Source organism: Pseudophryne corroboree, chromosome 6 (genome assembly GCF_028390025.1).
Source record: "Pseudophryne corroboree isolate aPseCor3 chromosome 6, aPseCor3.hap2, whole genome shotgun sequence".
Classification (NCBI taxonomy): Eukaryota; Metazoa; Chordata; class Amphibia; order Anura; family Myobatrachidae; genus Pseudophryne; species Pseudophryne corroboree.
In genome coordinates this window covers 564,348,386-564,376,283 of record NC_086449.1, presented here as the reverse complement: position 1 = coordinate 564,376,283, position 27,898 = coordinate 564,348,386, and the positions used below count along the sequence as shown (strand labels likewise).

At 47.8% G+C, this 27,898-nt stretch overlaps 1 protein-coding gene across 2 annotated transcripts in view; it reads right to left on the bottom strand.

Annotated features, from left to right (window-relative positions):
* Positions 1–424: 424 nt before the first annotated feature.
* Positions 425–27,898, bottom strand: part of LOC134932923 (ubiquinol-cytochrome-c reductase complex assembly factor 6) — a 32,231-nt gene continuing 4,757 nt past the window's right edge. The window contains exons 2-4 of one of the 2 annotated variants that reach the window (XM_063927781.1): positions 9,075–9,168; positions 8,805–8,928; positions 425–733 (exon numbers count right to left, since the gene is read on the bottom strand). In XM_063927781.1, the coding sequence (XP_063783851.1) occupies positions 647–733; positions 8,805–8,928; positions 9,075–9,100 (237 nt within the window). In that variant the 5' untranslated portion in view covers positions 9,101–9,168 and the 3' untranslated portion in view covers positions 425–646. The remainder of the gene's footprint in view (positions 734–8,804; positions 8,929–9,074; positions 9,169–27,898) is intronic. The other variant, XM_063927782.1, reaches the window with a different exon arrangement.

Below are 27,898 nucleotides of genomic sequence, written 5' to 3'. Positions count from 1 at the left end.
CCTCTGACCCAACTTTGTGTAATTACTTAGGCGTATTAAGGTCAGGTAATAGAATAGTTCTGTTCTCTATTCAGGTGGAATTGCGGACGATAATATGATAACATTTCTCAAGTGCCCATAACCAATGCTCGCTTCCCCCCCCCCCCCCCCTTACTCACTCTTTCCTCATGTGTTACCCTCCATTACCAGTTCTTATTTGTGGTTTTATATTATATGTTTATTGTCAGTTGTAAGGGACACTCTGGACTGTATTTGTAGTTCTCTTTCTGTCCGTCGATATTTGCTTACAGTCTAATGTGATCTGACAAGATTATTGTAACTTGTACTTTATTGCAAAATTAATAACATTTGTTAAAAAAAAGTGTCAAATTCTTATAAACTCCTGCACTATGAGAGTCCATACCAGCAAGTACATACTAAAATGTCTTTTATAAAAAAAATTTATTTTGTGGATGTCCTCATATAATACAGTATGTCAACATTTGCATTTCAATATGTATTTTCATTACATATTTCAATGTAAGGAGAATTTAGTGATTTCAAAAAAGTTTAACATTGTAATGAGAAAACACGCAGAGCCTTCATAAAAAGGGAACAACAAAGTATTTTTTGCTTTTCTAAAAGAAGGTGTTCATAAATCAGATCACTAGCTGGTTTCTTTTTCTTTTTTTGCTTTCAATCCAAGAAGTTCTGTCTTCAACTCGCCAGGTTTTGGTGGAATTTCTGGAACACTCTAAAAATGCAGATTGGAGTTTGGTCATTATGAGAAGTTAGGAAAGAAGATCAACGATGAGGTCTAAGTTGGGACCAGACAATATCTAGGAGTCATATGAAAATACTACCCTTTCTATAAATCCCAGTGGCTAAAGCTGCAGCATACATTATACAATTATCTGGGCGATCACCTCGATCTCAGCGGATTGCCCAGATAATTATAGAGTATATTTGCAAGACTGATATAAAACAGAAAAAGAAAAAACAAACGCATGTGAGACCTGCCGAATTGTCCGGCATCTCCAACAGATGCGATAATTTGGGAGCTGCAAGTCGGCCGCATTGCATGTATGCTGCCCCCTGCCCGAACAACCGACATTTTACCTGCTCCTTCACAGAGGAATAATGGGGAAATGTGACCTCCCCAGGGGAAGGAACGCAGATATCGTGGCCATACACTGTGAGATATCTCATGGAAGGAACACATATATTGTAGCCCATACACTGTGAAATATCAGTGTATGCCCATAAAATCTGATGAGTGTCACTTGGTCTGAAAGGCATTTTAGCTGACCATGTATGCACAGCATAATGCCTAGAGCTGTCTGATGGGCACATAATAATACAAAAACACTGAAGATAAAAGGAAACTTTGTTCTAGAGCTTTGGATAACTAGGAAACATCTTCAGCAAATTGCAGAGAAAAATCTCCTTTACTTCTAAATAACACTAATGTGTAAGCATCTCTCCAATGGTTAAAATGCAGATACAATTAGAAAGGCTTTGAGAAATCCACAAAGCATGAATTTGTAAGTGAAAGGAATATAACACTTCGGGAATGTGAAAAGAACCATTTAGTCAATGTCCTCTTCGTTCAGTTTTTTTTTTTTTAACTAAACAGAAGGCAAATGAAAGCCCATATGGATCTCTATAGAGATTCCGTTCAGACATCAATCTATCAAAAGTAGATCAGGGCCATTTTAACTTATAGGGTGGGATGTATTAAGATACATCGCCAGCCCTCGCCGGTTACCACAGCAATGTTGATCGCATATGTACTAACATATGCGATCAACATCACGATGCAGTGACGGAGGCCCCCCGCGATACCTGTTAGGTGGTCTGCGGGGGGTCTCCGACACCTCCCAGGGGTCCCCACACTGGCTAGACGCCGGGAAGCAGCAGCAGGCTGCCCCCGGCGCCTCCTCCTCCTCCCTGCAGCCGGAAGGACGTCCGGCTGCGTTGCTAGGGGAAGGAGGAGACTACTTTCCGGGTCCAGGGCAACCTGGAGGAAGGTAAGACGGGGGAGAGGGGGGTCGGCGCCTGCGGCGGTGTCGGCGGGTTGCAGCAGTCGGCGGCTTCTACAGGAGAGATGGCGATACCCTGGACGCCGAAAACGCGGGGGTAGGGTGTTAGTAAATATGAAAATGCGGTAAAACCCCCGTTTCGGGGGTTTTACCGCATTTTTGCTTTAGTACATCCCGCCCATAGGCAGACCGGGCAGCTGCTTAGGGCCCCACAATTCTGCCTTCCTGCAAGGGTGGGTGGTGGTCACACAGAGAGGCGAAACAGCATTTTCTACCTGCCACCCAGCCAGGCAGTGAATGGCTGTCAGCATGCTGATTGGTAGATGGCTTGAGCTATCCACCAATCAGAGTGCTGACAGCCATAAACTGTACGCAAGCATGTGTAGAGATGGCACAGGATCACAGGAGGGGTATGTTATAATTTTTTGTTTATTAGTTCCCGTGAATGGGCGTGTAGAGCCCCAGTGCCTACAATGCTGTCAACAGGGCTCTGAAGTAGATGGCAGAACAGGTAAATGAGAAAAATAAGATTTTACTTACCGATAAATCTATTTCTCGTAGTCCGTAGTGGATGCTGGGGACTCCGTCAGGACCATGGGGATATAGCGGCTCCGCAGGAGACAGGGCACAATAATAAAAGCTTTAGGATCAGGTGGTGTGCACTGGCTCCTCCCCCTATGACCCTCCTCCAAGCCTCAGTTAGGATACTGTGCCCGGACGAGCGTGCATAATAAGGAAGGATATTGAATCCCGGGTAAGACTCATACCAGCCACACCAATCACACCGTACAACCTGTGATCTGAACCCAGTTAACAGTATGATAACAACGAAGGAGCCTCTGAAAAGATGGCTCACAACAAGAATAACCCGATTTTTGTAACAATAACTATGTAGAAGTATTGCAGACAATCCGCACTTGGGATGGGCGCCCAGCATCCACTACGGACTACGAGAAATAGATTTATCGGTAAGTAAAATCTTATTTTCTCTGACGTCCTAGTGGATGCTGGGGACTCCGTCAGGACCATGGGGATTATACCAAAGCTCCCAAACGGGCGGGAGAGTGCGGATGACCCTGCAGCACCGAATGAGAGAACTCCATGTCCTCCTCAGCCAGGGTATCAAATTTGTAGAATTTAGCAAACGTGTTTTCCCCTGACCAAGTAACTGCTCGGCAAAGTTGTAAAGCCGAGACCCCTCGAGCAGTCGCCCAAGATGAGCCCCTTCCTTTTGGAATGGGCTTTTACCGATTTTGGCTGTGGCAGGCCTGCCACAGAATGTGTAAACTGAATTGTATTACAAATCCAGCGAGCAATCGTCTGCTTAGAAGCAGGAGCACCCATCTTGTTGGGTGCATACAGGCTAAACAGCGAGTCAGATTTTCTGACTCCAGCCTTCCTGGAAACATATTTTTCAGGGCCCTGACAACGTCAAGTAACTTGGAGTCCTCCAAGTCCCTAGTACCCGCAGGCACCACAATAGGTTGGTTCATGTGAAAAACAGAAAACACCTTAAGGAGAAATTGAGGACGAGTCCTCAATTCTGCCCTGTCAGAATGAAAAATTAAGTAAGGGCTTTATATATGATAAAGCCGCCAATTCTGACACACGCCTGGCTGAAGCCAGGGCTAATAGCATCGTCACCTTCCATGTGAGATATTTTAAGTCCACAGTGGTGAGTGGTTCAAACCAATGTGACTTTAGGAAACTCAAAACAACATTGAGATCCCAAGGTGCCACTGGGGCACAAAAGGAGGCTGTATATGCAGTACCCCTTTTACAAACATCTGAACGTCAGGCACTAAAGCCAGTTCTTTCTGGAAGAAATTCGACAGGGCCGAAATTTGAACCTTAATGGACCCTAATTTTAGGCCCATAGACAGTCCTGTTTTCAGGAAATGTAGGAAACGACCCAGTTGGAATTCCTCTGTAGGGGCCTTCTTGGCCCCACACCACGCAACATATCTTCGCCAAATGCGGTGAAAATGTTTTGCGGTTACATCCTTCCTGTCTTCGACCAGGGTAGGGATGACTTCATCTGGAATGCCCTTTCAGGATCCGGCGTTCAACCGCCATGCCGTCAAACGCGGCCGCGGTAAGTCTTGGAACAGACAAGGCCCCTGCTGGAGCAGGTCCTTTCTTAAAGGTAGAGGCCACGGGTCTTCCATGAACATCTCTTGAAGTTTCGGGTACCAAGTCCTTCTTGGCCAATCCGGAACCACGAGTATCATTCTTACTCATCTCCCTCTTATGATTCTCAGTACTTTTTGTATGAGAGGCATAGGAGGGAACACATACTCTGACTGGTACATCCACAGTGTTACCAGAGCGTCCACCGCTATTGCCTGAGGGTCCCTTGACCTGGCGCAATATCTAGTTTTTTGTTCAGGCGGGACGCCATCATGTCCACCTTTGGTTTTTCACAACGGTTTACAATCATGTGGAAGACTTCCCGATGAAGTCCCCACTCTCCCGGGTGGAGGTCATGCCTGCTGAGGAAGTCTGCTTCCCAGTTTTCCACTCCCGGAATGAACACTGCTGAGAGTGTTATCACATGATTTTTCGCCCAGCGAAGAATCCTTGCAGTTTCTGCCATTTCCCTCCTGCTTCTTGTGCCGCCCTGTCTGTTTACGTGGGCGACTGCCGTGATGTTGTCCCACTGGATCAATACCGGCTGACCTTGAAGCAGAGGTCTTGCTAAGCTTAGAGCATTGTAAATTGCCCTTAGCTCCAGTATATTTATGTGGAGAGAAGTCTCCAGACTCGATCACACTCTCTGGAAATTTTTTCCTTGTGTGACTGCTCCTCAGCCACTCAGGCTGGCATCCGTGGTCACCAGGACCCAGTCCTGAATGCCGAATCTGCGGCCCTTTCATAGATGAGCACTCTGCAGCCACCGCAGAAGAAACACCCTTGTCCTTGGAGACAGGGTTATCCGCTGATGCATCTGAAGATGCGATCCGGACCATTTTTCCAGCAGATCCCACGTAAAGGTTCTTGCGTGAAATCTACCGAATGGGATCGCTTTGTAAGAAACCACCATTTTTCACAGGATCCTTGTGCAATGATGCACTGATACTTTTCCTGGTTTTAGGAGGTTCCTGACTAGCTCGGATAACTCCCTGGCTTTCTTCTCCGGGAGAAAACATCCTTTTCTGGACTGTGTCCAGAATCATCCCTAGGAACAGTAGACGTGTCGTCGGAAAAAACTGCGATTTTGGAATATTTAGAATCCACTCGTGCTGTCGTAGAACTACTTAAGATAGTGCTACTCCGACCTCCAACTGTTCTCTGGACCTTGCCCTTATCAGGAAAGCGTCCATATTTCTTTTAAGAAGAATCATCATTTCGGCCATTACCTTGGTAAAGACCCGGGGTGCCGTGGACAATCCAAACGGCAGCGTCTGAACTGATAGTGACAGTTCTGTACCACGAACCTGAGGTACCCTTGGTGAGAAGGGCAAATTTGGACATGTAGGTAAGCGTCCCTGATATCCAGTGACACCATATCGTCCCCTTCTTCCTGGTTCGCTATCACTGCTCTGAGTGACTCCATCTTGATTTGAACGCTTGTATGTAAGTGTTCAAATATTTCAGATCTCACCTAGCCGTCTGGCTTCAGTACCACAATATAGTGTGGAATAATACCCCTTCCCTTGTTGTAGAAGGGGTACTTTGATTTTCACCTGCTGGGAATACAGCCTGTGAATTGTTCCCAATACTGCCTCCCTGTCGGAGGGAGACGTTGGTAAAGCAGACTTCAGGAACTTGTGAGGGGGAGACGTCTCGAATTTCCAATGTACACCTGGGATACTACGTGTAGGATCCAGGAGTCCACTTGTGAGTGAGCCCACTGCGTGCTGAAACTCTTGAGATGACCCCCTACCGCACCTGAGTCCGCTTGTACGGCCCCAGCGTCATGCTGCGGACTTGGCAGAAGCTGTGGAGGGCTTCTGTTCCTGGGAATGGGCTGCCTGCTGCAGTCTTCTTCCCTTTCCTCTACCCCTGGGCAGATATGACTGGCCCTTTTGCCCGCCTGCCCTTATGGGGACGAAAGGACTGAGACTGAAAAGACTGTGTCCTTTTCTGCTGAGATGTGACTTGGGGTAACAAAAGGTGGATTTTTCAGCTGTTGCCATGGCCACCAGGTCCGATGGACCGCCCCTTTATACGGCAATACTTCCATGTGCCGTCTGGAATCTGCATCACCTGACCACTGTCGTCTGGCAGATATGGACATCACATTTACTCTTGATGCCAGAATGCAAATATCCCTCTGCGCATCTCGCATATATAGAAATGCATCCTTAAAATGCTCTATAGTCAATAAAATCTTGTCCCTGTCAAGGGTATCAATATTTTCAGTCAGGAAATCCGACCAAGCCCCCTCAGCGCTGCACATCCAGGCTGAGGCGATTGCTGGTCGTAGTATAACACCAGTATATGTGTATATACTTTTAGGATATTTTTCAGCTTCCTATCAGCTGGCTCCTTGAGGGCTGCCGTATCTGGAGACGGTAACGCCACTTGTTTTTATAAGCGTGTGAGCGCCTTATTCACCCTAAGGTGTGTTTCCCAACTCGCCCTAACTTCTGGCGGGAAAGGGTATACCGCCAATAATTTTCTATCGGAGGAAACCCACGTATCATCACACACTTCATTTAATTTATCTGATTCAGGAAAAACTACAAGTAGTTTATTCACACCCTACATAATACCCTTATTTGTGGTACTTGTAGTATCAGAAATATGTAACACCTCCTTCATTGCCCTTAACATGAAACGTGTGGCCCTAAAGGAAAATACGTTTGTTTCTTCACCGTCGACACTGGAGTCAGTGTCCGTGTCTGTGTCTGTGTCGACCGACTGAGGTAAATGGGCGTTTTTACAAGCCCCTGACGGTGTCTGAGACGCCTGGACAGGTACTAATTTGTTTGCCGGCCGTCTCATGTCGTCAACCGACCTTGCAGCGTGTTGACATTATCACGTAATTCCTAAATAAGCCATCCATTCCAGTGTCGACTCCCTAGAGAGTGACATCACCAATACAGGCAATTTGCTCCGCCTCCTCACCAACATCGTCCTCCTACATGTCGACACACACGTACCGACACACAGCACACACACAGGGAATGCTCTGATAGAGGACAGGACCCCACTAGCCCTTTGGGGAGACAGAGGGAGAGTTTGCCAGCACACACCAAAAACGCTATAATTATACAGGGACAACCCCTTATACAAGTGTTTTCCCTTATAGCATTTTTATATATGTAATCATATCGCCAAATAAGTGCCCCCCCTCTCTGTTTTAACCCTGTTTCTGTAGTGCAGTGCAGGGGAGAGCCTGGGAGCCTTCCTCACAGCAGAGCTGAGCAGGAAAATGGCGCCGTGTGCTGAGGAGAATAGGCCCCGCCCCCTTTTCGGCGGGCTCTTCTCCCGGAGTTTGTGAGATCTGGCAGGGGTTAAATACATCCATATAGCCTCAAGGGCTATATGTGATGTATTTTAGCCATAAAAAGGTATAATACATTGCTGCCCAGAGCGCCCCCCCCCCCTCAGTGACAGTTGGTGACTGTTGGTGAAGTGTGCTGACAACAATGGCGCACAGCTGCAGTGCTGTGCGCTACCTTATGAAGACTGAAAGTCTTCTGCCGCCTGTTTCTGGACCTCTGGACCTCTTCAACTTCGGCATCTGCAAGGGGGGTCGGCGGCACGGCTCCGGGACGAACCCCAGGGTGAGACCTGTGTTCCGACTCCCTCTGGAGCTAATGGTGTCCAGTAGCCTAAGAAGCAAATCCATCCTGCACGCAGGTGAGTTTTCTTCTCTCCCCTAAGTCCCTCGTAGCAGTGAGCCTGTTGCCAGCAGGACTCACTGAAAATAAAAAACCTAACTTAAACTTTTATTCTAAGCAGCTCAGGAGAGCCACCTAGATTGCACCCTTCTCGTCGGGCACAAAGATCTAACTGAGGCTTGGAGGAGGGTCATAGGGGGAGGAGCCAGTGCACACCACCTGATCCTAAAGCTTTTATTATTGTGCCCTGTCTCCTGCGGAGCCGCTATATCCCCATGGTCCTGACGGAGTCCCCAGCATCCACTAGGACGTCAGAGAAATACAGCATGTTGTAGAATCTGTTCTACGCAGGTCAAAAGCCAAAACTAGTTGATACAGATTAAATTATGTTCAGCAGCCTTAAACATGTACAAATGAACAAAAACGGAAAAATAAAATACACATTCAGGTATGGGAGCGATTTTCTAATCAGTCAACTGTTAAATAGGTTTCCGCATAGTTACTATAGCAAGATTCACTGGTGGGTATGCCTGTATGTAAAACTAAATACCATAGATGCAGCTCTAATTAACTTTTTTCTTTTGTGTAGTTTGGTTTCCAGATAAGAAATCTTATACCTGTATTTGAATACATATCTATACATTATATAGCTTTACTAGAGAAAAAGAGCAGCGAAAAATGCACTTTTAGGACCTTCCTGACTGCTATTAGACTTTGTGCGAGGAGATCCTGATTGTAATGTAATCAGTTACTGGAGTAAAGTGAGGCTTTGGCTGTACATGCAGTGTCCTCTACAGCGTGTTGTATTGTACAATAGACTCATCTGACAATTTTACATACCTGGCGCTATGTAATAGAACTATACTACACATCTATATAGTACATGCTGATGTTTTCACTCCAGTTTATTATGAAATCTGATGCAACACCACTGAAATCATGCATGAGATCTTCAACTGTTTAAAATAAGTAGTTGTTTCATGATTCTTACAAGATCTGGCCTGTAGTATCTGTGCACAACTTCTGCCCCTGCAAACATGGAAAGAAGGCCGCCACTGAGCATTTTCAAGTACTGAGGCCACGATACACCAGCAGGCATTGTGATATGGCGATACCTTGAAAAAAAATTAAAAAAATTAAAATATTTTTGGAACTATAATAGAAGATTATACAGGTATGAGAATACTATCATTCTTAGAGTGTCCTGAATGAGAATGTGTTCAGTTTATTTGGATCACAATTCCTAAAATATTCCACTTACATTTTGCAATCACCAGTATTAGCCATTGCATCAATCCTCCTTATATAACTGCTTAGCAGATCTTCTCGTAATCAGCCAGCTCCAGAGTCACACGCTATGCAGATAATCACACAAACGGAATATCAGCATGCGTCCAGATTTTGTTCCTATAGAGTCGCAGTACAAATTTAGGTGCACAGCAGAAGAATGTAAGGGTCATCCTCAGATGGTGACTGGGAGGTAATGAGAATGGCTAGAGATGGGGAAATTAAGTAATCATCTCACAGTATGAAACTATATCTGAACAGCAGCAAAAATGTTATAGAGTTGCATTTCCTGTTTTCAGAAGATTCTAGGTTACAGCAAGAAATCCCATACCATTACCCATGTCCTTTATTTGGATCCAATATGCATCACATATTACAGTGGTGGCCAAAGCATCAATCGCGATCTACCGGTAGCTCAAGGGAGTTTCCGCCGGTAGATCGAGACCAACTTCATCATTGTCTGGAGCGTTCCCAATGATGCCTTGCGCGGGTGACATCATGACGTCATGACGTCAGCCGCGCAATGCATCATTGGAAACGCAATGTGAGGAGCCTGTGCGCCTGTTGGATCTGGTTTGATCCAGTCAGCGGCGGCAGGACTGCGGGGGGGGGGGGGGGGGGGGAGCGGGGGCATGCACAGTGTGAGCAGGCACATGCCAGCGGGGAGGCAGCCACTCAAGCCAGCCAGCAGGGAGCCAGCCACTCAAGCCAGCCAGCGTGAGTTGTGCACACGGGTCTACTATGCACTGGGAGGGAGAGGAGGACGGGGTTCTGCATAGGGGGTATCTGCACATGGGGCCTAATTCAGACCTGAATGTACCAACAAATTTGTTAGAACCATGTGCACTGCAAGGAGGGGGGGCAGATATAACATGTGCAGAGAGAGTTAGATTTGGGTGGGTTATTTTGTTTCTGTGCAGGGTAAATACTGGCTGCCTTATTTTTACACTGCAATTTAGATTTCAGATTGAACACACCCCACCCAAATCTAACTCTCTCTGCACATGTTATATCTACCCCCCCTGCAGTGCACATGGTTTTGCCCATCTGCTAACAAATTTGCTGCTGCGATCAGATCTGAATTAAGTATGAAAAAGTAAAAAAAAAAAAGTTAAAAACTCATGTCGACTTTTTGACCTGTCGACCTAGCACATGTCGACCTAGAAACCCTGTTGACCTAGTGACTGTCGACCTAAACATTGTTGACCTTCAGACCGGATCCCGTTCTGCACTGGGAGGGGGAAGGGGTATTCTGCATGGGGGGGAATCACTACATGGGAGGTATGTTGCACAGCGGGCTGTTCTGCAACGGGAGTGGAAAGGGGGTATTCTGCACATGGGTGTATGTGCGTTATTGGTGCCGTTATTTGATGGCGTCATTCTTAATGCTATTTGTTTAAAAATAATGCGTTATTGGTGCGGTTATTTGATGGCGTCATTATTAATGGTATTTTTAAACGTGTGCGTCAGTATTGGTGTTGTTATGTCGGTAGATCACCGGTAAGTAAGTTATCAAAGAGTAGATCCCAGGTCCCAAAAGTCTGGCCACCTCTGACATATTACATAGTTAAGCCCAACTGTACATGCAATACTTGATTTTCTATAAATAGGTAGCAATGCTGTAGTCTACAACTAAACGGACTAGACATAGTTGCTCTGCAGAAACACACTGGCAGGCTAATGCCAGCTGGTTATATGCAGCTATGTGATTTGTGACTAGATTCACCTGACATAGCAAATTGCATGTGTCATAGAAAAAAAAACAATCTCCACAATAAAATCAAACTTGCTTAGGCAGACCCACAAATGCAGCCAGCTGATTGTCTCATACAAATATGACAAATGACAACTAATGTAAGTATCTCTGTTTATTTCTAATGATGCTTTTCTCTTCAGTGTGTACTACAAATTCCCCAGGCAGCAGACATGTTAATTGCATCATGTTCCTGCCATGCCATGCAATAACTGGGCACAATAAATGTAATCACGTTAACACCTTGCAAGCCAGGAGGGTATCTTATTACAACGGACAGCCTATTAGTACTCTATCTTATATATATTTTGTATTGAAACTCATTTTCAGATACTTCTCAGCACAATATACATTTTCATTTGATATTTGTCACAACTGAGAAAGGTAAAAGTCAGAAAAGCCTCTAACTATTGTTTTACTAACTATTGTTTTACAAGTATTATTCCACTGAACCAAATAACAAACATCTAATGTTTACGAAGTCTTTTTGGAATACACATAAAAATCACTGTTTAGTTGACATTGATTGGGCAAATATGCACATACCCCACAACCGTTGGCATGTTTTTGCTGGCTGGTAGGAAGTAAAGAGGTTTGCCCCCAATCACCCTGGTGCCTCTGCTGCGAGCAATTAAAGGGTATTTTTATGGGAGGGGAGTTAGAGGGTAGCATAGTTGCTTCAGAGACATATGATATGCCCACCAGGGGTGACCACGTCACCATTTCAGTGGAGATGTATCCAAGTCACACTTTACAAATGTTAAAAACACTGACATACAGAGATGTACTAAACACAAAATCATTTCCATCCCCTACAAAAAATTTTAAGTCAAAATTAAATATTTTTAGGTGGTTCTGTGGAATAATACTTGTTGCTAAGGGAACACTGCATCCAAAACATTTATATTCTTTCTTTTACATAAACATATCTTTATATTTTGTATAAGTTATTTGGGTAAATCTAATACATCAAATACATATTTGGATTTTATTAAGAAGCATGTAAAAGCACCAACGGAATTCAGAACAAAAACGTCAAAAAATAAATATCCTGCAAAGCCAGAAGAGCCCAGCCATCGCACTAGCGGACACTTGTGGAGACGGATGCACAGGAAGACTATTAGGTTTCATTTTCTAAGCTGCACTAGAAAAATGATAGTCACAATCTGATTGATATTGGCAGACGAAGCAGAATGTCAGTCAGGTGCGCTATAGTGACATCACTGGCCCTGCCCCCGTGTGTGTCATTCACATTTTGCAGACTAGGAATATTCTATGATAGAGAAACGCCACCATCTTAACTTGCTGTAAAGGGTTATCGAAACAATATAGATAAAAAGTATGTGTTTTGTGTCAATAATAACAGCCTCATTTAATAAAACAGTATCTTGGTACTTTTCTATCCAGTAGAATGTAAATACATTTTATTGAAGGACATTTTGAGATAATTGTTGGTCACCATGGAATTCATATGGGAAAACTTGTAGGACCCTAATACTGGCTGCCCACTGGCATTGCTTTAAATACCATTTTCTCTGACGTCCTAGTGGATGCTGGGGACTCCGTAAGGACCATGGGGAACAGCGGCTCCGCAGGAGACTGGGCACAGCTAAGAAAGATTTAGGACTACCTGGTGTGCTCTGGCTCCTCCCACTATGACCCTCCTCCAGACTTCAGTTAGAATCCTGTGCCCGGCTGAGCTGGATGCACACTAGGGGCTCTCCTGAGCTCCTAGAGAGAAAGTATATTTTAGGTTTTTTATTTTACAGTGAGATCTGCTGGCAACAGACTCACTGCAGCGAGGGACTAAGGGGAGAAGAAGCGAACCTACCTAACTGGTGGTAGCTTGGGCTTCTTAGGCTACTGGACACCATTAGCTCTAGAGGGATCGACCGCATGGAACCGGCCATTGGTGTTCGGTCCCGGAGCCACGCCGCCGGCCCCCTTACAGAGCCAGAAGCAAGAAGAATACGGAAAATCGGCGGCAGAAGACATCAGTCTTCACCAAGGTAGCGCACAGCACTGCAGCTGTGCGCCATTGCTCCTCATACACACTTCATACTCCGGTCACTGAGGGTGCAGGGCGCTGGGGGGGGGGCACCCTGAGAAGCAATAAATACACCTTGGCTGGCAAATATATCACAATATATAGCCCCAGAGGCTATATATGTGATAAATACCCCTGCCAGAATCCATAAAAAAGCGGGAGAAAAGTCAGCCGAAAAAGGGGCGGAGCTATCTCCCTCAGCACACTGGCGCCATTTCTCCCTCACAGCTCCGCTGGAAGGAAGCTCCCTGGCTCTCCCCTGCAGTCTACACTACAGAAAAGGGTAAAAAAGAGAGGGGGGCACTAAATTTAGGCGCAATATACATATAGCAGCTATAAGGGGATATAATTTAGTTAATCCCTGATTTATATAGCGCTCTGGTGTGTGCTGGCATACTCTCTCTCTGTCTCCCCAAAGGGCTTTGTGGGGTCCTGTCTTCTGTCAGAGCATTCCCTGTGTGTGTGCGGTGTGTCGGTACGGCTGTGTCGACATGTTTGATGAGGAGACTTATGTGGAGGAGCAGGTGCCTATAAATGTGTTGTCACCCCTTGCGGGGCAGACACCGGAGTGGATGGACTTGTGGAAGGAATTACGCGAAAGTGTCGACTCCTTACATAAAAAATTTGACGACATGCCAAATGCGGGGCAGCCGGCTTCTCAGCCCGTGCCTGCCCAGACGTCTCAAAAGTCATCAGGGGCTCTAAAACGCCCGCTACCTCAGATGGCAGACACAGATGTCGACACGGATACTGATACCAGTGTCGACGACGAAGAGACTAATGTGATGTCCAATAGGGCCACTCGTTATATGATTGAGGCAATGAAAAATGTTTTACACATTTCTGAGGTGACCCCAGGTACCACAAAAAAGGGTATTATGTTTGGGGAGAAAAAACTACCAGTAGTTTTTCCCCTTCTGAAGAATTGAATGAAGTGTGTGAACTAGCGTGGGCTTCTCCCGATAAAAAATTGGTAATTTCAAAAAAATTACTAATGGCGTACCCTTTCCCGCCAGAGGATAGGTCACGTTGGGAAACACCCCCTAGGGTGGATAAAGCACTTACGCGCTTATCAAAAAAGGTGGCACTGCCGTCCCAGGATACGGCCGCCCTAAAGGAACCTGCTGACAGAAAACAGGAGGCTCTCCAGAAAGCTATGTATACACACACTGGTATTATACTGAGACCAGCTATTGCCTCAGCATGGATGTGCAGTGCTGCAGCTGCATGGTCAGACTCCCTGTCAGAAAACATTGACACCCTAGACAGGGACACTATATTGCTAAACGTAGAGCATATTAAAGACGCTGTCTTTTACATAAGAGATGCACAGAGGGATATTTGCCGGCTGGCATCAAAAATAAGTGCACTGTCCATTTGTGCCAGGAGAGGGTTATGGACCCGGCAGTGGACAGGTGATGCAGATTCTAAAAGGCACATGGAAGTTTTGCCTTATAAGGGTGAGGAGTTGTTCGGGGATGGTCTTTCAGACTTAGTGTCCACAGCAACAGCTGGGAAGTCAGCATTTTTGCCACATGTCCCCTCACAACCAAAGAGAGCACCGTATTATCAGGTGCAGTCCTTTCGCCCCCAAAAGAGCAGACGGGGTAGAGGCGCGTCCTTTCTGCCCAGAGGCAGAGGAAAAAAGCTGCAGCATACAGCCACTTCCCAGGAACAAAAGTCCTCCCCCGCTTCTTCTGCTAAGTCCGCCGCATGACGCTGGGGCTCAGCAGGCGGAGCCAGGTACGGTGGGGGGCCGTCTCAAAAACTTCAGCAATCAGTGGGCTCGCTCACAGGTAGATCCCTGGATCCTTCAAGTGGTATCTCAGGGGTACAGGCTGGAATTCGAGACACCCCCCCCCCCCCCCCGCCGTTTCCTAAAATCTGCCTTACCAACGACTCCTTCAGAAAGGGAGGCTGTGTTAGAGGCAATTCACAAGCTGTATTCCCAGCAGGTGATAGTCAAGGACGGGGTTACTATTCCACAATGTTTGTGGTACCGAAACCGGACGGTTCGGTGAGACCCATTTTAAATTTGAAATCCTTGAACACATATTTAAGAAAATTCAAGTTCAAGATGGAATCGCTCAGGGCGGTTATTGCAAGCCTGGAAGAGGGAGATTACATGGTATCTCTGGACATCAAGGATGCTTACCTGCATGTCCCCATTTACCATCCTCACCAGGAGTACCTCAGATTTGTGGTACAGGATTGTCATTACCAATTCCAGACGTTGCCGTTCGGCCTGTCCACGGCACCGAGGGTATTTACCAGAGTAATGGCCGAAATGATGATACTCCTTCGGAAAAAGGGAGTTTTAATTATCCCATACTTGGACGATCTCCTGATAAGGGCGAGGTCCAGAGAGCAGTTGTTGGTCGGCGTAGCATTATCTCAGGAGGTGCTACACCAGCATGGTTGGATTCTGAATATTCCAAAGTCTCAGCTGGTCCCGGCGACACGTCTACTGTTCCTGGGGATGATTCTGGACACAGTCCAGAAAAAAGTGTTTCTCCCAGAGGAGAAAGCCAAGGAGCTGTCATCTCTAGTAAGAGGCCTCCTGAAACCAAAACAGGCGTCGGTGCATCATTGCACGCGAGTCCTGGGAAAGATGGTAGCTTCCTACGAAGCGATTCCATTCGGCAGGTTCCATGCCAGAACCTTTCAGTGGGACCTGTTGGACCAATGGTTCGGATAGCATCTTCAAATGCATCGGTTGATAACCCTGTCTCCAAGGACCAGGGTGTCTCTGCTGTGGTGGCTGCAGAGTGCTCATCTCAGAGAGGGCCGCAGATTCGGCATACAGGACTGGGTCCTGGTGACCACGGATGCCAGCCTTCGGGGCTGGGGTGCAGTCACACGGGGAAGAAACTTCCAAGGACTTTGGTCAAGTCAGGAGACTTCCCTACACATAAATGTTCTGGAACTGAGGGCCATTTACAATGCCCTAAGTCAAGCAAAGCCCCTGCTTCAAAACCAGCCGGTTCTGATCCAGTCAGACAACATCACGGCAGTCGCCCATGTAAATCGACAGGGCGGCACAAGAAGCAGGACGGCGATGGCAGAAGCCACAAGGATTCTCCGATGGGCGGAAAATCACGTGTTAGCACTGTCAGCAGTGTTCATTCCGGGAGTGGACAACTGGGAAGCAGACTTCCTCAGCAGGCACGACCTCCACCCGGGAGAGTGGGGACTTCATCCAGAAGTCTTCCAACTGATTGTAAACCGTTGGGAAAAGCCACAGGTGGACATGATGGCGTCCCGCTTAAACAAAAAGCTAGAAAAATATTGCGCCAGGTCAAGAGACCCTCAGGCGATAGCTGTGGACGCTCTAGTGACACCGTGGGTGTACCGGTCGGTTTATGTGTTCCCTCCTCTTCCTCTCATACCCAAGGTACTGAGGATAATAAAGAAAAGAGGAGTAAGAACTATTCTCATTGTTCCAGATTGGCCAAGAAGGTCTTGGTACCCGGAACTTCAAGAATTAATCTCAGAGGACCCATGGCCTCTGCCGCTCAGACAGGATCTGCTGCTGCAGGGGCCCTGTCTGTTCCAAGACTTACCGCGGCTGCGTTTAACGGCATGGCGGTTGAACACCGGATCCTAAAAGAAAATAAGAATTTACTCACCGGTAATTCTATTTCTCGTAGTCCGTAGTGGATGCTGGGGACTCCGTAAGGACCATGGGGAATAGACGGGCTCCGCAGGAGACTGGGCACACTATAAGAAAGATTTGGTACTACCTGGTGTGCACTGGCTCCTCCCTCTATGCCCCTCCTCCAGACCTCAGTTAGGATACTGTGCCCGGAAGAGCTGACACAATAAGGAAGGATTTTGAATCCCGGGTAAGACTCATACCAGCCACACCAATCACACCGTATAACTCGTGATATTAAACCCAGTTAACAGTATGAAATATAACTGAGCCTCTCAACAGATGGCTCAACAATAACCCTTTAGTTAGGCAATAACTATGGGGGTCATTCCGAGTTGTTCGCTCGCAAGTGAATTTTAGCAGATTTGCTCATGCTAAGCCGCCGCCTACTGGGAGTGAATCTTAGCATCTTAAAATTGCGAACGATGTATTCGCAATATTGCGATTACATACCTCGTAGCAGTTTCTGAGTAGCTTCAGACTTACTCGGCATCTGCGATCATTTCACTGCTTGTCGTTCCTGGTTTGACGTCACAAACACACCCAGCGTTCGACCAGACACTCCCCCGTTTCTCCAGCCACTCCTGCGTTTTTTCCGGAAACGGTAGCGTTTTTTCCCACACGCCCATAAAACGGCCTGTTTCCGCCCAGTAACACCCATTTCCTGTCAATCACAATACGATCACCAGAACGATGAAAAAGCCGTGAGTAAAATTCCTAACTGCATAGCAAATTTACTTGGCGCAGTCGCAGTGCGGACATTGCGCATGCGCATTAAGCGGAAAATCGCTGCGATGCGAAGATTTTTACCGAGCGAACAACTCAGAATGACCCCCTATATACAAGTATTGCAGACAATCCGCACTTGGGATGGGCGCCCAGCATCCACTACGGACTACGAGAAATAGAATTACCGGTGAGTAAATTCTTATTTTCTCTGACGTCCTAGTGGATGCTGGGGACTCCGTAAGGACCATGGGGATTATACCAAAGCTCCCAAACGGGCAGGAGAGTGCGGATGACTCTGCAGCACCGAATGAGAGAACTCCAGGTCCTCCTCAGCCAGGGTATCAAATTTGTAGAATTTTGCAAACGTGTTTGCCCCTGACCAAGTTGCAGCTCGGCAAAGTTGTAAAGCCGAGACCCCTCGGGCAGCCGCCCAAGATGAGCCCACCTTCCTCGTGGAATGGGCTTTCACTGATTTAGGATGCGGCAATCCAGCCGCAGAATGGGCCAGCTGAATTGTGCTACAAATCCAGCGAGCAATAGTCTGCTTAGAAGCAGGAGCACCTATTTTGTTGGGTGCATACAGGATAAAAAGCGAGTCAGTTTTCCTGACTCCAGTCGTCCTGGAAACATAAATTTTCAAGGCCCTGACTACGTCCAGTAACTTGGAATCCTCCAAGTCCCTAGTAGCCGCAGGCACCACAATAGGTTGGTTCAAGTGAAAAGCTGATACCACCTTAGGGAGAAACTGGGGACGAGTCCTCAATTCTGCCCTATCCATATGGAAAATCAGATAAGGGCTTTTACATGACAAAGCCGCCAATTCTGACACACGCCTGGCCGAAGCCAAGGCCAATAACATGACCACTTTCCACGTGAGATATTTCAGATCCACGGTTTTAAGTGGTTCAAACCAATGTGATTTTAGGAAACTCAACACCACATTGAGATCCCAAGGTGCCACAGGAGGCACAAAAGGGGGCTGAATATGAAGCACTCCCTTTACAAAAGTCTGAACTTCAGGCAGTGAAGCCAGTTCTTTCTGGAAGAAAATCGACAGAGCCGAAATCAGGACCTTAATGGAACCCAATTTTAGGCCCATAGTCACTCCTGACTGTAGGAAGTGCAGAAAACGACCCAGCTGAAATTCCTCTGTAGGGGCCTTCCTGGCCTCACACCACGCAACATATTTTCGCCAAATGCGGTGATAATGATTTGCGGTTACTTCTTTCCTGGCTTTTATCAGCGTAGGAATGACTTCCTCCGGAATGCCCTTTTCCTTTAGGATCCGGAATGCAACCGCCATGCTGTCAAACGCAGCCGCGGTAAGTCTTGGAACAGACAGGGCCCCTGCTGTAGCAGATCCTGTCTGTGCGGAAGAGGCCATGGGTCCCCTGTGAGTAATTCCTGAAGATCCGGATACCAGGCCCTCCGTGGCCAATCTGGAACAACGAGTATCGTCCGAACTCTTGTTCTTCTTATGATCCTTTGGTATGAGTGGAAGCGGAGGGAACACATAGACCGACTGGTACACCCACGGTGTCACTAGAGCGTCCACAGCTATCGCCTGAGGGTCCCTTGACCTGGCGCAATATCTCTTTAGCTTTTTGTTGAGGCGGGATGCCATCATGTCCACCTGTGGCCTTTCCCAACGGTTTACCAACAGCAGGAAGACTTCTGGATGAAGTCCCCACTCTCCCGAGTGTAGGTCGTGTCTGCTGAGGAAGTCTGCTTCCCAGTTGTCCACTCCCGGAATGAACACTGCTGACAGTGCTAGTACGTGATTTTCCGCCCATCGGAGAATCCTTGTGGCTTCTGCCATCGCCACCCTGCTTCTTGTGCCGCCCTGTCTGTTTACATGGGCGACTGCCGTGATGTTGTCTGATTGGATCAGAACCGGTTGGTTTTGAAGCAGGGGCCTTGCCTGACTTAGGGCATTGTAAATGGCCCTCAGTTCCAGAATGTTTATGTGTAGGGACGACTCCTGACTTGACCAAAGGCCCTGGAAATTTCTTCCCTGTGTGACTGCGCCCCAGCCCCGAAGGCTGGCATCCGTGGTCACCAGGACCCAGTCCTGTATGCCGAATCTGCGGCCCTCTAGAAGATGAGCACTCTGCAGCCACCACAGTAGAGACACCCTGGTCCTTGGAGACAGGGTTATCAGTTGATGCATCTGAAGATGCGATCCCGACCACTTGTCCAAGAGGTCCCACTGGAAGGTCCTTGCATGAAACCTGCCGAACGGAATTGCTTCGTATGAAGCCACCATTTTTCCCAGGACTCGTGTGCAGTGATGCACCGATACCCGTTTTGGTTTTAGGAGGTCTCTGACTAGAGATGACAGCTCCTTGGCTTTCTCCTGCGGGAGAAACACTTTTTTCTGTTCTGTGTCCAGAATCATCCCCAGGAACAGTAAGCGTGTGGAAGGAACCAGTTGTGACTTTGGAATGTTTAGAATCCAGCCATGCTGTTGTAGCACTTCCCGAGATAGTGCTACTCCGACCAGTAACTGCTCCCTGGACCTCGCCTTTATTAGGAGATCGTCCAAGTACGGGATAATTAAAACTCCCTTTTTTCGAAGGAGTATCATCATTTCTGCCATTACCTTGGTAAACACCCTCGGTGCCGTGGACAGTCCAAACGGTAGTGTCTGGAATTGGTAATGGCAATCCTGTACCACAAATCTGAGGTACTCCTGGTGAGGAAGGTAAATTGGGACATGCAGGTAAGCATCCTTGATGTCCAGGGATACCATGTAATCCCCCTCGTCCAGGCTTGCAATAACCGCCCTGAGCGATTCCAACTTGAACTTGAATCTTTTTATGTATGTGTTCAAGGATTTCAAATTTAAAATGGGTCTCACCGAACCGTCCGGTTTCGGTACCACAAACAGTGTGGAATAGTAACCCCGTCCTTGTTGAAGTAGGGGTACTTTGACTATCACCTGCTGGGAATACAGCTTGTGAATTGCCTCTAGTACAGCCTCCCTGCCCGAGGGAGTTGTCGGTAAGGCCGATTTGAGGAAATGGCGGGGGGGAGGTGACTCGAATTCCAGCTTGTACCCCTGAGATACTACTTGAAGGATCCAGGGATCCACCCGTGAGCGAGCCCACTGATCGCTGAAATTTTTGAGGCGGCCCCCCACCGTACCTGGCTCCGCCTGTGGAGCCCCACCGTCATGCGGCGGATTTGGAAGAAGCGGGGGAGGACTTTTGTTCCTGGGAACCTGCTGCGTGGTGCAGCTTTTTCCCCCTTCCTCTGCCTCTAGACAGAAAGGACCCGCCTTTTCCCCGCCTGTTTTTCTGGGGTCGAAAGGACTGTACCTGATAATACGGCGCTTTCTTAGGCTGTGAGGGGACATGGGGCAAAAATGCTGACTTCCCAGCTGTTGCTGTGGAAACAAGGTCTGAGAGACCATCCCCGAATAACTCCTCACCCTTATAAGGCAAAACTTCCATGTGCCTTTTAGAATCTGCATCTCCTGTCCACTGCCGAGTCCATAAGCCTCTCCTAGCAGAAATGGACAATGCGCTTATTCTAGATGCCAGCCGGCAGATCTCCCTCTGTGCATCTCTCATGTACAAGACTGAGTCTTTTATATGCTCTACGGTTAGCAATATCGTGTCCCTGTCTAGGGTGTCAATATTTTCCGACAGGGAATCTGACCAAGCAGCAGCAGCACTGCACATCCACGCTGAAGCAATAGCTGGTCTCAGTATCACACCAGTGTGTGTATACATAGACTTTAGGATAGCCTCCTGCTTTCTATCAGCAGGTTCCTTTAGGGCGGCCGTATCCGGAGACGGTAGTGCCACCTTTTTAGACAAACGTGTGAGCGCTTTATCCACCCTAGGGGGAGTTTCCCAACGTGACCTATCCTCTGCCGAGAAAGGGAACGCCATTAGTAATTTTTTTGAAATCACCAATTTTTTATCAGGGAAAGCCCACGCTTCTTCACACACTTCATTTAATTCTTCAGATGGGAGAATAACTATTGGTAGTTTTTTCTCCCCAAACATAATACCCTTTTTTGAGGTACCTGGGTTCATATCAGAAATGTGTAAAACCTCTTTCATTGCCTCAATCATGCAACGAATGGCCCTAGTGGACATTAAATTTGACTCATCGTCGTCGACACTGGTATCAGTATCCGTGTCGACATCTGTGTCTGCCATCTGAGGTAGTGGGCGTTTTAGAGCCCCTGATGGCCTTTGAATTGCCTGGGCAGGCACGAGCTGAGAAGCCGGCTGTCCCGCATTTGGCATGTCGTCAAATTTTTTATGTAAGGAGTCGACACTTGCACGTAATTCCTTCCATAAGTCCATCCACTCAGGTGTCTGCCCCGCAGGGGGTGACATCACATTTATAGGCATCTGCTCCGCCTCCACATAAGTCTCCTCATCAAACATGTCGACAGCCGTACAGACACACCGCACACACACACACACACACACACACACAGGGAATGCTCTTAAAGGAGACAGGACCCCACAAAAGCCCTTTGGGGAGACAGAGAGAGAGTATGCCAGCACACACCAGAGCGCTATATAATGCAGGGACTAACTGAATTATGTCCCCTATAGCTGCTATAATATTTACTGCGCCTCAATTTTGTGCCCCCCCTCTCTTTTTTACCCTTTTCTGTAGTGTAGACTGCAGGGGAGAGTCAGGGAGCTTCCTTCCAGCGGAACTGTGAGGGAGAAATGGCGCCAGTGTGCTGAGGGAGATGGCTCCGCCCCTTTTTCGGCTGACTTTTCTCCCGCTTTTTTCTGTATTCTGGCAGGGGTAATTACCACATATATAGCCTCTGGGGCTATATATTGTGGTTATTTTGCCAGCCAAGGTGATTTTATTGCTGCTCAGGGCGCCCCCCCCCAGCGCCCTGCACCCTCAGTGACCGGAGTGTGAAGTGTGTATGAGGAGCAATGGCGCACAGCTGCAGTGCTGTGCGCTACCTTGGTGAAGATTGAAGTCTTCTGCCGCCGATTTTCCGGACCATCTTCTTGCTTCTGGCTCTGTAAGGGGGACGGCGGCGCGGCTCCGGGAACGAACACCAAGGACGGGTCCTGCGGTCGATCCCTCTGGAGCTAATGGTGTCCAGTAGCCTAAGAAGCCCAAGCTAGCTGCAAGCAGGTAGGTTCGCTTCTTCTCCCCTTAGTCCCTCGTTGCAGTGAGCCTGTTGCCAGCAGGTCTCACTGTAAAATAAAAAACCTAACATATACTTTCTTTCTAGGAGCTCAGGAGAGCCCCTAGTGTGCATCCAGCTCGGCCGGGCACAGAAATCTAACTGAGGTCTGAAGGAGGGGCATAGAGGGAGGAGCCAGTGCACACCAGGTAGTACCAAATCTTTCTTATAGTGTGCCCAGTCTCCTGCGGAGCCCGACTATTCCCCATGGTCCTTACGGAGTCTCCAACATCCACTAGGACGTCAGAGAAAATAAGATTTTACTTACCGATAAATCTATTTCTCGTAGTCCGTAGTGGATGCTGGGACTCCGTAAGGACCATGGGGGAATAGCGGCTCCGCAGGAGACAGGGCACAAAATAAAAGCTTAAGGATCAGGTGGTGTGCACTGGCTCCTCCCCCCATGACCCTCCTCCAAGCCTCAGTTAGGATACTGTGCCCGGACGAGCGTACATAATAAGGAAGGATCTTGAATCCCGGGTAAGACTCATACCAGCCACACCAATCACACCGTACAACTCGTGATCTGAACCCAGTTAACAGTATGATAAATGCAAAGGAGCCTCTGAAAAGATGGCTCAAACAATAATAACCCGAATTTTTGTAACAATAACTATATACAAGTATTGCAGACAATCCGCACTAGGGATGGGCGCCCAGCATCCACTACGGACTACGAGAAATAGATTTATCGGTAAGTAAAATCTTATTTTCTCTGACGTCCTAGTGGATGCTGGGACTCCGTAAGGACCATGGGGATTATACCAAAGCTCCCAAACGGGCGGGAGAGTGCGGATGACTCTGCAGCACCGAATGAGAGAACTCCAGGTCCTCCTCAGCCAGGGTATCAAATTTGTAGAATTTAGCAAACGTGTTTGCCCCTGACCAAGTAGCTGCTCGGCAAAGTTGTAAAGCCGAGACCCCTCGGGCAGCCGCCCAAGATGAGCCCACTTTCCTTGTGGAATGGGCTTTTACTGATTTTGGCTGTGGCAATCCTGCCACGGAATGTGCAAGTTGAATTGTACTACAAATCCAACGAGCAATCGTCTGCTTTGAAGCAGGAGCACCCAGCTTGTTGGGTGCATACAGGATAAACAGCGAGTCAGTTTTCCTGACTCCAGCCGTCCTGGAAACATATATTTTCAGGGCCCTGACAACGTCTAGCAACTTGGAGTCCTCCAAGTCCCTAGTAGCCGCAGGCACCACAATAGGTTGGTTCATGTGAAATGCAGAAACCACCTTAGGTAGAAATTGAGGACGAGTCCTCAATTCCGCCCTGTCAGAATGAAAAATTAAGTAAGGGCTTTTATATGATAAAGCCGCCAATTCTGACACACGCCTGGCTGAAGCCAAGGCTAACAGCATCGACACCTTCCACGTGAGATATTTTAAGTCCACAGTGGAAAGTGGTTCAAACCAATGTGATTTTAGAAAACTCAATACAACATTGAGATCCCAAGGTGCCACTGGAGGCACAAAAGGAGGCTGTATGTGCAGCACCCCTTTCACAAATGTCTGAACTTCAGGTACTGAAGCCAGTTCTTTCTGGAAGAAAATCGACAAGGCCGAAATTTGAACCTTAATGGACCCTAATTTTAGGCCCATAGACAGTCCTGTTTGCAGGAAATGCAGGAAACGACCCAGTTGAAATTCCTCTGTAGGGGCCTTCTTGGCCTCACACCACGCAACATATTTACGCCAAATGCGGTGATAATGATTTGCGGTTACTTCCTTCCTGGCTTTGACCAGAGTAGGGATGACTTCTTCTGGAATGCCCTTTTCCTTTAGGATCCGGCGTTCAACCGCCATGCCGTCAAACGCAGCCGCGGTAAGTCTTGGAACAGACAAGGCCCCTGCAGTAGCAGGTCCTTTCTTAGAGGTAGAGGCCACGGTTCGTCCGTGAGCATCTCTTGAAGTTCCGGGTACCAAGTCCTTCTTGGCCAATCCGGAACCACGAGTATAGTTCTTACTGCTCTCCTTCTTATGATTCTCAATACTTTTGGTATGAGAGGCAGAGGAGGGAACACATACACTGACTGGTACACCCACGGCGTTACCAGAGCGTCCACTGCTATTGCCTGAGGATCCCTTGACCTGGCGCAATATCTGTCCAGTTTTTTGTTTAGACGTGACGCCATCATGTCCACCTTTGGTTTTTCCCAACGGTTTACAATCAGGTGGAAGACTTCCGGGTGAAGTCCCCACTCTCCCGGGTGAAGGTCGTGTCTGCTGAGGAAGTCTGCTTCCCAGTTGTCCACTCCCGGAATGAACACTGCTGACAGTGCTATCACATGATTTTCCGCCCAGCGAAGAATCCTTGCAGCTTCTGTCATTGCCCTCCTGCTTCTCGTGCCGCCCTGTCTGTTTACGTGGGCGACTGACGTGATGTTGTCCGATTGGATCAACACCGCCTGACCCTGAAGCAGAGGTTTTGCTTGACTTAAGGCATTGTAAATGGCCCTTAGTTCCAGAATGTTTATATGAAGAGATGTTTCCATGCTTGACCACAAGCCCTGGAAATTCCTTCCCTGTGTGACTGCTCCCCAGCCTCTCAGGCTGGCATCCGTGGTTACCAGGATCCAATCCTGAATGCCAAATCTGCGGCCCTCTAGAAGATGAGCCCTCTGCAGCCACCACAGGAGAGACACCCTTGTCCTTGTCGACAGGGTTATCCGCTGATGCATCTGAAGATGCGATCCGGACCATTTGTCCAGTAGATCCCACTGAAACGTTCTTGCATGGAATCTTCCGAATGGAATCGCTTCGTAAGAAGCCACCATTTTTCCCAGGACCCTCGTGCACTGATGTACTGAGACCTGTCCTGGTTTTAGGAGGTTCCTGACTAGCTCGGATAACTCCCTGGCCTTCTCCTCCGGGAGAAACACCTTCTTCTGGACTGTGTCCAGAATCATTCCTAGGAACAGGAGACGTGTCGTTGGAATCAGCTGCGATTTTGGAATATTTAGAATCCACCCGTGCTGACGTAACACTACCTGAGATAGTGCCACTCCGACTTCTAACTGTTCCCTGGTTCTTGCCCTTATCAGGAGATCGTCCAAGTAAGGGATAATTAAGATGCCTTTTCTTCGTAGAAGAATCATCATTTCGGCCATTACCTTGGTAAAGACCCGAGGTGCCGTGGACAATCCAAACGGCAGCGTCTGAAACTGATAATGACAGTTTTGTACTACAAACCTGAGGTACCCTTGGTGAGAAGGGTATATTGGGACGTGGAGATAAGCATCTTTGATGTCCAGAGACACCATATAGTCCCCTTCTTCCAGGTTCGCTATCACTGCTCTGAGTGACTCCATCTTGAATTTGAACCTTTTTATGTAAGTGTTCAAAGATTTCAGATTTAAGATTGGTCTCACCGAGCCGTCCGGCTTCGGTACCACAAACAGCGTGGAATAATACCCCTTTCCCTGTTGTAAGAGGGGTACCTTGATTATCACCTGCTGGGAATACAGCTTGTGAATGGCTTCCAAAACTGCCTCCCTGTCGGAGGGAGACTTTGGTAAAGCAGACTTCAGGAACCGATGAGGGGGAAACGCCTCGAATTCCAGTTTGTACCCCTGTGATACTACCTGTAGAATCCAGGGATCCACTTGCGAGTGAGCCCACTGCGCGTTGAAATTCTTGAGACGGGCCCCCACCATATCTGAGTCTGCTTGTAAAGCCCCAGCGTCATGCTGAAGACTTGGCAGAAGCAGAGGAGGGCTTCTGCTCCTGGGAAGCGGCTGCATGGTGCAGTCTTTTTCCCCTTCCTCTGCCCCGGGGCAGAAAAGAGTGGCCTTTTGCTCGCTTGTATTTATGGGAACGAAAGGACTGAGTTTGAAAAGACGGTGTCTTTTTCTGTTGATGTGAAGTGACCTGGGGTAAAAAGGTGGATTTTCCAGCCGTTGCCGTGGCCACCAGGTCCGATAGACCAGCCCCAAATATCCCCTTTATACGGCAATACTTCCATGTGCCGTTTGGAATCTGCATCCCCTGACCACTGTCGCGTCCATAACGCTCTTCTGGCAGAGATGGACATAGCACTGACTCTTGATGCCAGGGTGCAAATATCCCTCTGTGCATCACGCATATATAGCAATGCATCCTTTAAATGCTCTATAGTTAACAAAATACTGTCCCTATCCAGGGTATCAATATTCTCAGTCAGGGAATCCGACCATGCGACTCCAGCACTACACATCCAGGCTGAGGCGATTGCTGGTCGCAGTATAACACCAGTATGTGTGTATATACTCTTTAGGATATTTTCCAGTCTTCTATCAGCCGGTTCTTTGAGGGTGGCCGTATCAGGGGACGGTAACGCTACTTGTTTAGATAAACGTGTGAGCGCCTTATCTACCCTAGGGGGTGTTTCCCAGCGCGTCCTAACCTCTGGCGGGAAAGGATATAGTGCTAATAATTTATTAGAAATTAGCTGTTTTTTATCGGGGAAACCCCACGCTTTATCACACACCTCATTTATTTCATCTGACTCAGGAAAAACTATTGGTAGTTTTTTCACCCCCCACATAATACCCTTCTTTGTGGTACTTGTAGTGTCAGAAAGGTTCAATGCCTCTTTCATTGCTGTGATCATGTAACGTGTGGCCCTGCTGGACATCACGTTTGTCTCGTCACCGTCGACACTAGACTCAGTATCTGTGTCTGGGTCGACCCACTGAGGTAACGGGCGTTTTAGGGCCCCTGACGGTGTCTGAGACGCCTGGACAGGCACTAATTGATTTGCCGGCTGTCTCATGTCGTCAACAGTTTTTTGCAAATTGCTGACATTATCACTTAATTGTTTAAATACAATCATCCAGTCAGGTGTCGACTCCCTAGGGGGTGACATCACTAACACAGGCAACTGCTCCGCTTCCACCTCATTTTCCTCCTCATACATGTCGACACACACGTACCGACACACAGCACACACACCGGGAATGCTCTGATAGAGGACAGGACCCCACTTAGCCCTTTGGAGAGACAGAGGGAGAGTCTGCCAGCACACACCCAGCGCTATATATATATACAGGGATAACCTTATATAAGTGTTACTCCCTTATAGCTGCTGTTAATATATTTATTTGCTGCCAAACGTGCCCCCCCTTCTCTTTTTTACCCTGATTCTGAAGCAGGACTGCAGGGGAGAGTCAGGGAGCCGTCCTTCCAGCGGAGCTGTGAGGGAAAATGGCGCTTGTGTGCTGAGGAGATAGGCTCCGCCCCTTCACGACGTCCTTATCTCCTGCTTTTTCTGTGTAAAATGGCAGGGGTAAAATACATCCATATAGCCCAGGAGCTATATGTGATGTATTCTTTTTAGCCACCTAAGGTATATACTGTAATATTGCGTCTCAGGGCGCTCCCCCCCCAGCGCCCTGCACCCTCAGTGACCGGAGTGTGAAGTGTGCTGAGAGCAATGGCGCACAGCTGCG